The sequence below is a fragment of the Pleurodeles waltl genome, chromosome 10 (assembly GCF_031143425.1).
Source record: "Pleurodeles waltl isolate 20211129_DDA chromosome 10, aPleWal1.hap1.20221129, whole genome shotgun sequence".
NCBI lineage: Eukaryota > Metazoa > Chordata > Amphibia > Caudata > Salamandridae > Pleurodeles > Pleurodeles waltl.
Window position 1 is genome coordinate 933,111,199 of NC_090449.1, and position 12,984 is coordinate 933,124,182.

Genomic DNA, 12,984 nt, shown 5'->3' on the forward strand with positions numbered 1-12,984 from the left:
ACACTGGGGGTCGCCTTTATAGTGACCATACTGGTAGCACTCTAAGCATTTGGGGTTGGATCTCCCTGATTTATCATAAGTCCCTGGCTTTTTCCCAAATCTGGAAAAGGAATGGTTGCCACCCCCTCCCAGGGAATTCTTTTAGGGGCCTTTGGAGAGTTCCTTATCTGTAAGTTTATCTCCCCCTCTTTCTTCTGTTGGGAACCCTGACCACCTTTGTGGGTGTCCCCCCCAGGTACCATTTTGGACACTCTGGTGCTAACCCAGAGGTCCGCCTCCTCAGCAAGCTTCCTGGGATCAGTCAGCTTACTATCTACCAAGTGCTGGCGCAACTCTGTAAAAGTAGTATTGAGCATATGCTCTCTCAGAATCAAGTCATATAACCCTTTATAATTATCTAATTTGTTGCCCTGCACCCATCTATTCAGTGCCTTACTGGAAAAGTCAAAGAAATCTACCCATGTTTGTGTTGTTTGTTTGGTGCTGTCCCTGAACCTCTGACGGTATCTCTCAGGGGTCAGCCCAAACTTGGCAAGTAAAGTGGCTGTCTGAAGTGGGTATGTGTTTTGATCAGGTTGATCCAATGTGAGAAGTGTGTCCCTCTCCAATGGCGGCACATAACCCCACATAGCTACCCCCCAATTGCCCTTCAGGAACCTCATGAGCCCTTAGTGCAACTTCATAAGCAGCTAACCATTTATCTATGTCATCTCCCACCACAAAACTGGGCACCACATGTTTGGGTATACAAACCTTCTTTTCTCCAGCAGGTACTGTCTGTATGCTGCCACCATTACTGCTGGATTCAGACTGTCTTGCCTTGATCTCCAGCTCCTTGAGACTCAGTTCATGAGCCAACAATAGTTTCTTTTCAGCCAAAGCTCTTTCAGCATCCACCTGTTTGGCTGCTCTTTCAGCCTCAGCTTGTTTGGCTTCTCTCTCTGCCCTCTTTTCCTCCTGTTGGGCCTCAATTTTCAGTTTTGCCATTTGCAATTGGAACTCCCTTTCTTCTCTCCTTTCCTCTGCGGTCAGGCTTTGCTCAGAGACACTGCTCCCTGGTCTGGAAGGGGGCACAATTGCAGTGGTAACATTACCCACTGATGGCAATAAACCCTGTGAGAGGCCATTTTCTGGCTCCTCTTCCTCATCACTTTCCTCTAAATGGGCTTCTGCCCAGTCCCTCAGCGCCACTTGAAAGTCCTCCTTTTTGGAGGCCCCTTGGGTGGGTACTCTCATCACCCTGCAGAACCCTTTTAGCTGTTTGACAGTATATGTCTCCAACAGGGCTAGGTCCAAATCTCCTACTTGAGACCCAGCCAGAGACATGTTGCATGAGGATTTAGTTTTTGAAAATTGTCAGGAAAAACGAATTTGCAAAAAGAGATAAAAATCAAGTTGACCTTCAACTGCGGGTAGGTAGTGAAATATTTAGCTACTGTATGTCACTGCACAAGTACAAGTCCTATCCTCACCACTGATCACCAATGTTAGAAATGGGGTTTTTGGTTGGCAGTCAGGTTACCCTCTGTCCAAGAAGAACCCTCACTCTAGTCAGGGTAAGTCACACACAATCCAAATTATCCTGTGCCCACCCTCTGGTAGCTTGGCACGAGCAGTCAGGCTTAACTTAGAAGGCAATGTGTAAAGTATTTGTGCAATAAATCATACAATAACACCATATAGCACCACAAAAATACACCACACAGTGTTTAGAAAAATATAGAATATTTATCTGGTTATTGGTAGTTTAACACAATAAAGGATGCAATAAGAATTTGTAGAAATATCACTGAAAAGTGATATAAAGTGTCTTAAGTCTTTAAAAAGCAAACAAAGTCTCTTTCAAGCACAAAGTACCTGGTTTGGAGTGGAAAATCTCCACAGAGGGCCGCAGAGGAGGAGATGCGTGGAAAAATGGTGTGTGCGTCGGTTTCGCCCCTTCACACATGGACTTGCGTCGTTATTTTTCACGCGGGGAGACGTGCGTCGTTCTGCGGGAAGAAAAATGGTGTGTGCGTCGGTTTCGCCCCTTCACACACGGACTTGCGTCGTTATTTTTCACTCGGGAAGACATGCGTCATTTTCCGGCACGCGGGCCGACTCCTTCTATGGTTTGCGGGATTACCAGATGTCCCAGGGTCTGTGCGTGGATTCCTCGGCTTGTTATCCAGCTGCGCGTCGTTCTGGGAGGCTGTGCGTGGAATTTTCTTTCTCACGGCATGCGTCGCGTCTGGAAGCCGGGTGGCGTTGTCCATGTGAGGCCGTGCGTCGAAGTTCTGGTCGCCCCGTAGGCGTCGCATCAGGCAGCGTCGGCGTGCGGCGATTTTCTCACCGCGGAGCAAGTTCTGCGTCTAATTGTTCGGCGCACGAGGAGTCCAAATGAAAAAGAGAAGTCTTTTTGGTCCTGAGACTTCAGGGAACAGGAGGCAAGCTCTATCCAAGCCCTTGGAGAGCACTTTGGCAGCCAGGCAAGAGTTCAGCAAGGCAGCAGGCCAATAACAAGGCAACAGTCCTTTGTAGAAAACAGACAGGTGAGTCCTTTGAGCAGCCAGGCATTTCTTCTTGGCAGGATGCAGGTTCTGGTTCAGGTTTCTTCTCCAGCAAGTGTCTGAGGTGGTAGGGCAGAGGCCCTGTTTTATACCCAAATGTGCCTTTGAAGTGGGGGGGACTTCAAAGAGTAGTTTAGAAGTGCACCAGGTCCCCTTTCAGTTCAATCCTGTCTGCCAGGGTCCCAGTAGGGGGTGTGGCAGTCCTTTGTGTCAGAGCAGGCCCTCCACCCTCCCAGCCCAGGAAGACCCATTCAAAATGCAGATGTATGCAAGTGAGGCTGAGTACCCTGTGTTTGGGGTGTGTCTGAGTGAATGCACAAGGAGCTGTCAACTAAATCTAGCCAGACGTGGATTGTAAGGCACAGAAACATTTAAGTGCAGAGAAATGCTCACTTTCTAAAAGTGGCATTTCTAAAATAGTAATATTAAATCCAACTTCACCAGTCAGCAGGATTTTGTATTACCATTCTGGCCATACTAAATATGACCTTCCTACTCCCTTCAGATCAGCAGCTGCCACTTCAACAATGTATGAGGGCAGCCCCAATGTTAGCCTATGAAGGGAGCAGGCCTCACAGTAGTGTAAAAACGAATTTAGGAGTTTTACACTACCAGGACATGTAAACTACGCAGGTACATGTCCTGCCTTTTACCTACACAGCACCCTGCTCTAGGGGTTACCTAGGGCACACATTAGAGGTGACTTATGTGTAGAAAAAGGGGAGCTTTAGGCTTGGCAAGTACTTTTAAATGCCATGTCGAAGTGGCAGTGAAACTGCACAAACAGGCCTTGCCATGGCAGGCCTGGGACAAGGTAAAGGGGCTACTTGAGTGGGTGGCACTTGAGTGCTGCAGGCCCACTAGTAGCATTTAATCTACAGGCCCTAGGCACATACAGTGCACATTACTAGGGACTTATGAGTATATTAAATAGTCCAATTGGGTATGATCCAAAGTTACTATGTTTAAAGGAAGAGAGCATATGCACTTTAGCACTGGTTAGCAGTGGTAAAGTGCGCAGAGTCTAAAAGCCAGCAAGAACAGAGTCCAAAAAGTGGAGGGAGGCAGGCAAAAAGTTACCACCCTAAGGCATGTCAGGTCTAACACTAATATTTTATAAAGATATTTCTTTGGCCTTTTAATTTGTTGTTGACGTGTGTGATGACTATGCATCTTGAATGCAATTTAAAAAGTGTTATATTAACTTCTTATCTTCATAACACTGGGTCATCCAGTATGCCGTACCTTCTAAGTGTTCTCATTTTCCATCAAATTCCAATATTTTTGTACTAAGCAAAGATGTATTCACTATTATCTCAGAGAGACTTTAGACAAAACCTAGTGAAGTCTAGTGATCTTTTTCTTGGACCTGCAATGGGGTGGAGCTGTGGCAGTTCATCATAAAGTATAAATGGCATTGTTCACAATCCCAGCCCAAACTAGAAGCATCATGTGTTTTGGCTTAGTCCTAATGTCCTCCTTTGCCAATTTCAAAGGACAATAGGGACATATTTTATCATACTTGCTTTCTTTAGCCTCAACGATAACACATTGATAGAATCCTCATAAAATACCTTCTCAATTGAAATAGAACTGTAATGAAACGAGCACAAAAGTCTTAGGCCCATATATATACTTTTTTAGTGCCGCACTTGCGTCATTTTTTGACGCAAAAGCAGCGCAAACTTGTAAAATACAATTGTATTTTGTAAGTTTACGCCATTTTTGCGTCAAAAAACGGCGCAAATGCGGCGCTAAAAAAGTATAAATATGGGCCTTAGAATCTACAAATAGTAATTGGGAGAAATTAAAATGCAACGAGGACTGAAAGGCGGAAATATAATGAAACAGTAGCAACTTGCTAGGACAGCCACCTTGTCGGACTGCTGTGTTGGAATGCGGTGCCTGATTCAATGCAAACACTAACCCTACAGGAAATAATTTCTTTTCTAGGGGGAAGAAGGTGAAGCCGGACAACCAGGGCCTCCTGGACCTTCCGTGGTTGGAGCACCAGGCCCTAAAGTAAGTCTTAAAGACACTGTTTTGTGATAAGCAATTCCAGTTAACTGTTTTATGTGGTTATGAGCTGTAATCATATCTGCACATGCGTTCCTAGTCCTGTTATGACATCTACTTACGACGACCAGGAAAATGCAAAGAGTTATGTCTTCTTTGGGTGCAAGGAAACTTTATTTTATTGTTAAGTTGAAATGTAGATTTTATTTAATGTATTATGAGTCTGTTGTTTTAATAGTTTTACAGAAACTGAGTTGTGACGATGCTGAGGCTGAAGTGGCTTTTCTGCTCTTATGCCTTTTATGGCAAATTGTTGCTGTGGTCCAACATTGCGCAGTACTGGTCTCATAGATTCTTGATTGGGCTTTCTGATAGCATTTCCCAGGCTCAGGAGGGACTTGAATTTAATCTGTACGAACGGAAAAGGTTGCTTAACAGGCAATAGTGTTTCCTCGTGGAGAAAAAGACAAATAAGCAGGTGTAATTAGATATATGTACATTGTTTACAATTATGCATGTCGTGCATACGCTTGTGATACTCCTAAAAAGCGGGAGCCTCTTAAGAGTGCACCTGAAATTCTTTGTGATTCAAAATATTGTATTTTGCACCGAATGTAGGTGTTAACCTGAGGTGTAGATTAGCATTTTATTTAGTGAATCTCGCCCCTTGTATTTAACTCTGAGCTGGCTTGAAGTAAATGAGGGGGGTAAAGCTTGGTCAAAGGGAGTGCAGCCCAATGCACAGGCAGATGAGCTGTCATGACAAGGAATCCTGTGCATATTCCTCTTAGCAGGATTGGCCAAGAAGCACAGTACCACAGGATTATTTCTCACTTACCTTCGCTTTATAGGCAGCCTTAACAGGAAAGGCGTGCGTGGACACTGGTCTCGTGACGTGTGGCACGCATGGATCCACTCAGAGTGTAAACCAGAAACTTGGCAGAAAATCTGCAGTGTTCGAGGGAGCCCAATAAAGAGTATAATGCTGCACTGAAGAATACTGAGAAGTAGCAAATGAGAGTGCTACAAACAAATTAAAATCCAGATTCTTTGGTTTCCATCTTTTAAGATTATATTCTGGCATGTTCCAAAAGCAATGCAACTGGTTAGTTGCTCAATAATTGATTTCTGCCTTCGCTACCTTCTACATATTTTTGCTAAAGCTATTCATCCTTCTAATTCAATGCCACCTGCCTTATTCCAATCCTTACTGTGCGAGGTACGCGCACAACCCACACAAGCACTCTATTTCCTATAATGTGTAAAATAAACTTTAGGGTCCTCAGGCCCTAAGTAGCTTCAAACTTCATGGTCAAAGGCTAAGAGTAGGACAAGCTTGGAAAATGTAGAGACTGAAGTTGCACCTTACGTTGGCAGCCTTGGCACTTTGCCTGCTCATTCAGAGATGCAACATTTCTGTGTCCTATCTTTTAGCAAACGGTCTGTAACTTTTTCCCTGGCACTCAAAAACTTCATAACGTTTCAGGAAATATTTCCTGAACATGGGGCAACAGGTTTAAGTTGTGTGAAGTCTCTGCACATCTCCCAGTCAGGACCATAAGTAAATGTCTAGTGCGAGCCTGGGATGGAGGAGGAGAATGTAGAATCATGAGACCAGGGGCCAAATGTACGACATTTTGTTTTGCAACTCACAATTTGCAAAGTGCAACTTGTGAGTTGCAAAACAAAATATACAGCAGTGGTAACCACACTGTTTGCAATTCCCAAATGGTTCACAAAGGATCTGCCTCCTTAATATTCATGAGGCATGTCGCACCATGTGACCCGTTTTGGAATGGCTGCACTCACAGGGATAGTGGCCTGCTGGGGTCAGCAGACCACCATATCTGTGACTGTTTTTTAAATAAAGCAGTTTTTTTTAATGCAGCCTGTTTTCTTTAAAGGAAAACAGGATGCATTTCAAAAATAAAAATGAAAGGATTTTTTTTTCATTTTTATTTTAGAGTAGGCAGTGCCTGATCTGGAAAAACATTTTCGCTACCATTCATAAAGGGGATGGGGTCCCTTAGGGACATCTTCCTGTTTGCGACAGGGTTACCACCAACTTGAAGTTGGTGGTAACTGTAAATTACATCCCCCGCGAGTCACAATTAGTAATGGACACCCTTGGCACCCCCCTTTCTGATAGTGAGGCACAAACCCATTTTGTGAGTCGGGAATAGGTTACCCACTCGCCAAATGGGGAAGGTACATGCCAGAAGGCATTTCGGGCCATTTGCGACCGGTAAAAACCCTTGTACATCTAGCCCTATGTACGCTAGGACCCTTGTAGTTCTAGGCAGACTCAAGAGATGGGTTGCATAACATTTTTGGAGGTGTCAGGGTATGGGTATTAACAGCTCTGATGTGATCTGAGTGGAGTTGAGTGTTTGATTGTATGTTGAGGAATAAAGACTTCTCTTACTGAGATGGTTGTTTACATGCTCCCGGGCTCGGGAGGACACCACAACTGGTGACAAGGAAGGGATGCGTGCCCCTAAGAACAGAGACTGCTCCCCTGAGAGTTTGCAGTGGCATAGCAAACTACTTGTGTGTGCCATGTGTGCCTCAATCAATGAGAAGCAATCAGAAGTTGGCGTGTGTGGAGTCGAAACCCCGCTCCAGCCCATATATATGGCCCTCAAAGAAGTGGAAGGCCCTGCGGTGGAGGGCACTCAAACAGCCCACCAGAGTCCGTTGGTAAGACTGAAAGAAGAAATACTGCAGCACACCATAACACAGAGCATTAATACAAAACAGAATGCTAAAGGCAGTGAAAGCTAGGTATGCTGCAAAAAGCCCAATGCAATAAAAATCAAGTGTGAGAAACGAAACCACTACCCACCATCAAGAAAGAAGACGACAATACACAGTTTCAGTTCAGGCATGATGACTCAAGTGAGAACACACGGCTGGTGCTTGCAGAAGATACAGGTCCAAGTGAATAGCAGCAGCCATCTGAACAGCGTGTACTCTTGACAATGGTAGAAAAGAGCGCAAGGTACGATGCTGCTGTGTTTCCGAAACCACCATCGCCATTCGACACTACCAAAAAGCAAAATATTGGTGTCATATGGACCAGGTGGATTGAGATGTTCAATGACTTCAAAGATGACCTTGAAGAAGTAAATTACAAGAAAATCATTAAGTATTTTAAGAACTTTGCTGGTAATGGAGTAAAAGAAGTGCTGAAGAAAATCTCACAGACAGATGCAATATTGTACCATCAGATAATAGAAGCATTGGGTTTCAAATTCAATCCGATGCCGAATGTTGACTATGCAAGGTACATTTTCAATCAAGCGAGACATCAAGCTGGTGAAACGATGGATTAGTTTGTTGAAAGACTTGATGTGCTTATCAAACACTGCAGGTTTAGTGATTTTAGTGATGAAGAAACCATACGCCTCAGAGTCATCGATGACTATCTTTCAGACTCTTTCAGAAGGTGCATGTTGAAAGAGAGATGCTCAGTATAGAGAAATAGTAATGGCTACAAGAGCTGATGAAAGGGTATATCAACAAGCTGCTGATATGAAAACTGGAACGGTGAAAAATTAATCAGCATTGTTCATTACAAGCAAGCACAAGTACAAAGTAGATGTGTACAAGTCAACATTTTTTAAGAAAAAAAAGTTGTGTTTCCGATGTGGTTTTCTTTTCCCCATGAACATAAATGTCCAGCCCTGGATCAGACGTGCAAATGTTGCGGGAATGAAAAGACATAGACGATCATCGTCAAGCTCATCCTACACAGGCTCTTCAATGTAATCATCAAGCGCCAGTAAAGGAGATGGATGTGCCATGATGATGTTGACCAAAGAACTACCCGGGCATGTTGGTTTGGCTGTTTGAAAGGAAGAACACAAGACAAAGACAAGCCATCAAATGATACAACTGAATTCATTTGGACACTGTCCCAAGATTGCAGTAAAAGTCAACAGTTGCCCCACAACCTTTATCATAGACAGGGGTGCGTCAATTAACATCATGCCAGTCAAGAAGTTTGATCATCTGTCTCCTGTGCCATTCCTCAACCCATCAAACACAAAGTTACACACATGGACTGCCTCTAAATCATTGCAGAGTCAGGGGTCGTTAATAGTGACAATGCGGCATAAAGCAGTATCAGTGCAAGCGCCAATTCAAATTCTTCAAGGAACTTCATTTAGTGCATGCCTACTCAGTTTTGCCACTGCTGCTGACCTGGGACTTGTGTGGATTTGGATGTACTATATGATATCCCTGGGTAGCCCTATTGTGCAGTACACTCTCAACTACCATCTTCAGTCCAGACAGGTATATTTACCTAACCTAAAGGTTCACCCCTGTGTAAAGCATTTAACAGCATCAAACAATGAAATAAGAAAGTTACATGACACAAAGGTTGTTTATTAATTCTTAGATATCTTGTTATTAAAATCCACCATAGGGTTCAGAACATACCGATTTTAGAAGAAATAAATAACTTTTAAACCAACCGCAAACAAGCATTTGCCAACAAAAAGTTTGGAAACTTTTCAAGAGTTTTAAACAGTTAGTTCTACAACTCTGGCACAAGTTGGGTGACCAAGTCCGGCAGGACAGAGGTCTAGGGGGCCAGAGTGGACACTGTGGACAGTAACCTGGCCACCAGAGTTTTTTTAAAGTAAGAACCAAACTTTACAGGATGACCCCGTTATACGACAATGGAGTGGTCCTGATGCTGAGGCATTCAGGCTTAAAGATGTTCAAGAATGCTGTGCGGTAAATGGAGGAGAAGTTGGTCGAGTCCTTGGTCCACAGGTCAGTGGGGCATAATCTGTCCACAGATCACGGTGTCCCACAAAGTCCTCTTTGCAAGGTTCCAAGGGCTGCTGATGAAGACCTTGCACTTTTGCACCACAGCAGTCATGGTGCAAATCTTTGGTGGAAGCTGGTTTCTGCCTTGGGTAATGAATCCAGTCACAACCAACACTCATGAGTCCAGCAGACAGTGGTGCACCTTGTGACTATCTACGAATTGTCCTTTGGAATGCCTGGCATCTGGTAGTGTCAAAATGCCTGCGGTGCCTACCAGAGATGCATCTTGGGCTCTTCCAGCTTTAATGTCCCCAGTGCCATTCTGGGGGGGGGCAGGCAACTGACCATTGGAGTCTCTGCTTGGCTGGATATCACCTTTTCCCCAAGACAGGCATGCTGTCCAAACTCGGCTAGCCCAAAGTGCTGCAAGTGCAGTTGCTCCGGCATCGCAGCCTCTCTTTGTGCACTTCCAGTGGGTACAAAGTGGTCTTCTTCTCATCATCCTCCCAAGTCCAGTGAGTACTGAGAGTCAACGTGCCAGGGGTGCCATATTCATCCCAGGAAAGTGCCCTGAGTGGACCATGTGGTCACTAGTCATTTGGCCAGTGGGTCCCTCCTATCTAGTGACAAATGTTCCTGTGATGTGTGGCATCTGGCTATCCCAGACTGCAACATTCTTGCCCCTTTCAAGATAGCACGACCCTCCAGTAGGAAAAAGGTAGGCCACCTCAGATGTGTGGCTACCTGAGGGCAAAATGCCCATGGTAAGACCGGTTTGGGGGCGGATTTCCCCTCTGTGGCCCTGTCTCCATGCTGTCTATGGGAACATCAGGAATTCTGCTCAGGGGTTTTGGGCCAAGTGGCACATCAAAGGTGGCTTCCCCTTGAAGCTCACCTCTGGGCTATCCCCCTGAGCGACCATCCAGGCAGAAGAGGTGACACCTCACTGCTGCACCACTGGCCTTTGTTCCTAAGTCTGGGAGTCATTCACATATCTCCCCAGGTGGTCAGAAATCTGTCTGAGTATGTACGCCTTTATAAGGCTGCTGGGCAAGCAGAGCATAGAGGGTAAACTTTTTAAAAGCTGCCCACCATTAATAGTGGAATTAATTTCGATCTGGGCCTCAGGTCGCGTTTAATGTCGTGATTAATATGATACCCCACATGACCCAGTTTGGTAGTCCCAGTCAAAAGTTAGCTAGGTGGGGTTGGCACACAGCAACCGTATACTAGCCGATGGAGCTACCAACTTTACCTGCAGCAAAATGACAATTTGGAAGTGTTGCTGCTAAGACATATCATAAAACATATGTCTTACTTAGCAAAAATATTGCTTCCTGCAATCGGAGTCAAAAGGCCTTCCTTAAGGGAGATTTACATATAATGCTAAGTTATAGGGTGGCTTTGCCATATGTTTAAATGGCAAAATCGAACTGCCAGTGCAAGCACTGTCTTTTCAGTCTGCAGTGGCAGGCTGGGAGCCATTTTGTACATTGGCAGGCGAAGTGTGTTACAACCAGTGCTACAGCCCTGAGTGGACACTCTGTCTTACATGCCCTGCGAACCCTAGGTACCATATAGTAGGGACGTATAAGTAAGTTTGGCCTTGCGATTTGGGCGTATCCAATTCGACATGTGATTTGTATAGGGTTACAACACCGGCTAGTAGGCCTCAGTGCACTCTCAGAGTCATAAAACAGGCAGCATCAGTCCAAAAATGTGGGGGTGAAAATGCAAAAAGAGGCATTTCCTTACAGGACAGATATCTCTCAATTACAACTTTCACACTCAATCGGAAATTGTAAGTCAGTTTCCATAATTGTTTTATGGTCTCGGAAGGTTCAAGACAATGAAAGTGCAATTTCACATTAATATGGACATTCATCCTGTTGCCCAGTAGCACCGCAGCGTTGCTTTTCACTTGAAAGAAGCTGTTGAGAAAAGAATAGAAATGCTGTCCACGCATGACATCATTCAGCGCTCCACTGGTCCTGCGCCATCGGTTTTGCCCATAGTTGTTGTGCCTACGAAGGACAGTGCAGCGCGCATCTGTGTAGATATGCGCCAAGCCAACAAAGCAATTGAGAGAGAACGACATCCTGGACCACACACAGTGGACATGGTCATGCAACTGAACGGTGCCAAAGTTTTTTGTGTCTTGACCTGAGCGAGTGATACCATCAAATTGAGTTGAAAGAGAACTGCAGGTACATCACCACTTTTTGACCTCATGTTGGTTTATTCAAATGCAAAAGGTTGAGTTTTGAAGTGTTGTTAGCTGCTGAAATATTTCCGGGTGTTGTTTAAGTGAATAATTCAACCTGTCACGCATGATTTTACTTACAGTGGTGATATACTAGTATTTAGAGCAACGCAAGAGTAGCATGACATTGCTCTTACATAAGTGTGCCAATTACTTGCTGATGCAGGTCTAACTCTAAACGTGGCAAAGTGTGAGTTTCACAAAACCAAACTTAAATTCTTTGGGCACATATCCTCTGAAGTGGGAATGACTCCTGACCTAGATAAAGTGCAAGCACTGTCAGCTACTGGCCCCCCACAAGATGTCACTGGGCATGGCTAGTTATTTCTGAAGGTACATTTGTGACTTTGCTACAGTGAGTTCCCCATTGAGAAACTTGACAAAATGAAATGTCCCTTTGCAGTGGTAATTGAGAATGCAACCAAGATGGCCTATTTTGACCCCCAGATCACCAATGGTGTGAGCCCGGTGGGGCTAAAGGCAATCCTTGTTCAACATAATAGTCATCCGAATGCTCAGAGACACATTGTGGCCTATATCAGTCGGAGCCTGTCTGACACAGAGCATGCATACTCTCAGCCAGAGAAAGAGAGTCTGTCTGTATTGTGGGCCTACAAACATTTTCATGTGTTTCTATATGGAAAACGTTTCATTATCATTACAGACCACCAAGCGATGCTCACTATTTTTGGAAATCCTAAAGCCCGGATGCCCCCTCATATTGAGAGGTGGAGGTTGCAACTGAAAGAGTACAACTATGCAGGTGTACACAAGCTGGGTAAAGATCAGAATCCTGCTTTTCGCAAGTAGCACTGCAGCGCTAAAGTACAACAACTAAAATGGCTGATGAGTACATTAAGTTCATTGTGAGGTCCTCTATGCCAGCCGCCCTATCCATTGAACAGATTATTTGTGCTACTAATGTCGATAAAAACATGATAATCCTCAAAGACATCATTTCAACTCAGTCGTGGAAGAGGGACACTCAACCTTTTGCTGATGATGTTGTATTTAAAAAATGTAAAAATGTACACAATGAACTGTCTGTAACCAAGGAAGGTGTGTATTGAGAGACTCAAGAATTGTCATACCTGAGAGCCTCATAATAGCTCATGAAGGAAATCATTGCCTTGTAGCCGCCAAAAGGGCCCTAAGAGACCAAATGTGGTTCCTGCGCTTAGACGAGCAAGTTGAGAAGGAACTAAAAGAATGCCATCTTTGCAACTGCCTTTCCTTAAAAGTGTCGCAGCATCCAGTGACAATGTCTGACCTCCTTGCACAGGTTTTGGAAAGAGTTGCAGTTGACTTTTTCAGGCCCTTAGGGATTGGACATCATCTCATGGTAGTCATTGATGAGTATTCATGTTTTCCTTT

At 44.5% G+C, this 12,984-nt stretch overlaps 1 protein-coding gene across 1 annotated transcript in view; it reads left to right on the plus strand.

Annotated features, from left to right (window-relative positions):
* The window catches only part of COL28A1 (collagen type XXVIII alpha 1 chain), a 407,146-nt gene that overhangs the window by 181,142 nt on the left and 213,020 nt on the right, over positions 1–12,984 (plus strand). The window contains exon 18 of the mRNA XM_069211728.1: positions 4,503–4,571. Coding sequence (XP_069067829.1) covers positions 4,503–4,571 — 69 coding nt within the window. The remainder of the gene's footprint in view (positions 1–4,502; positions 4,572–12,984) is intronic.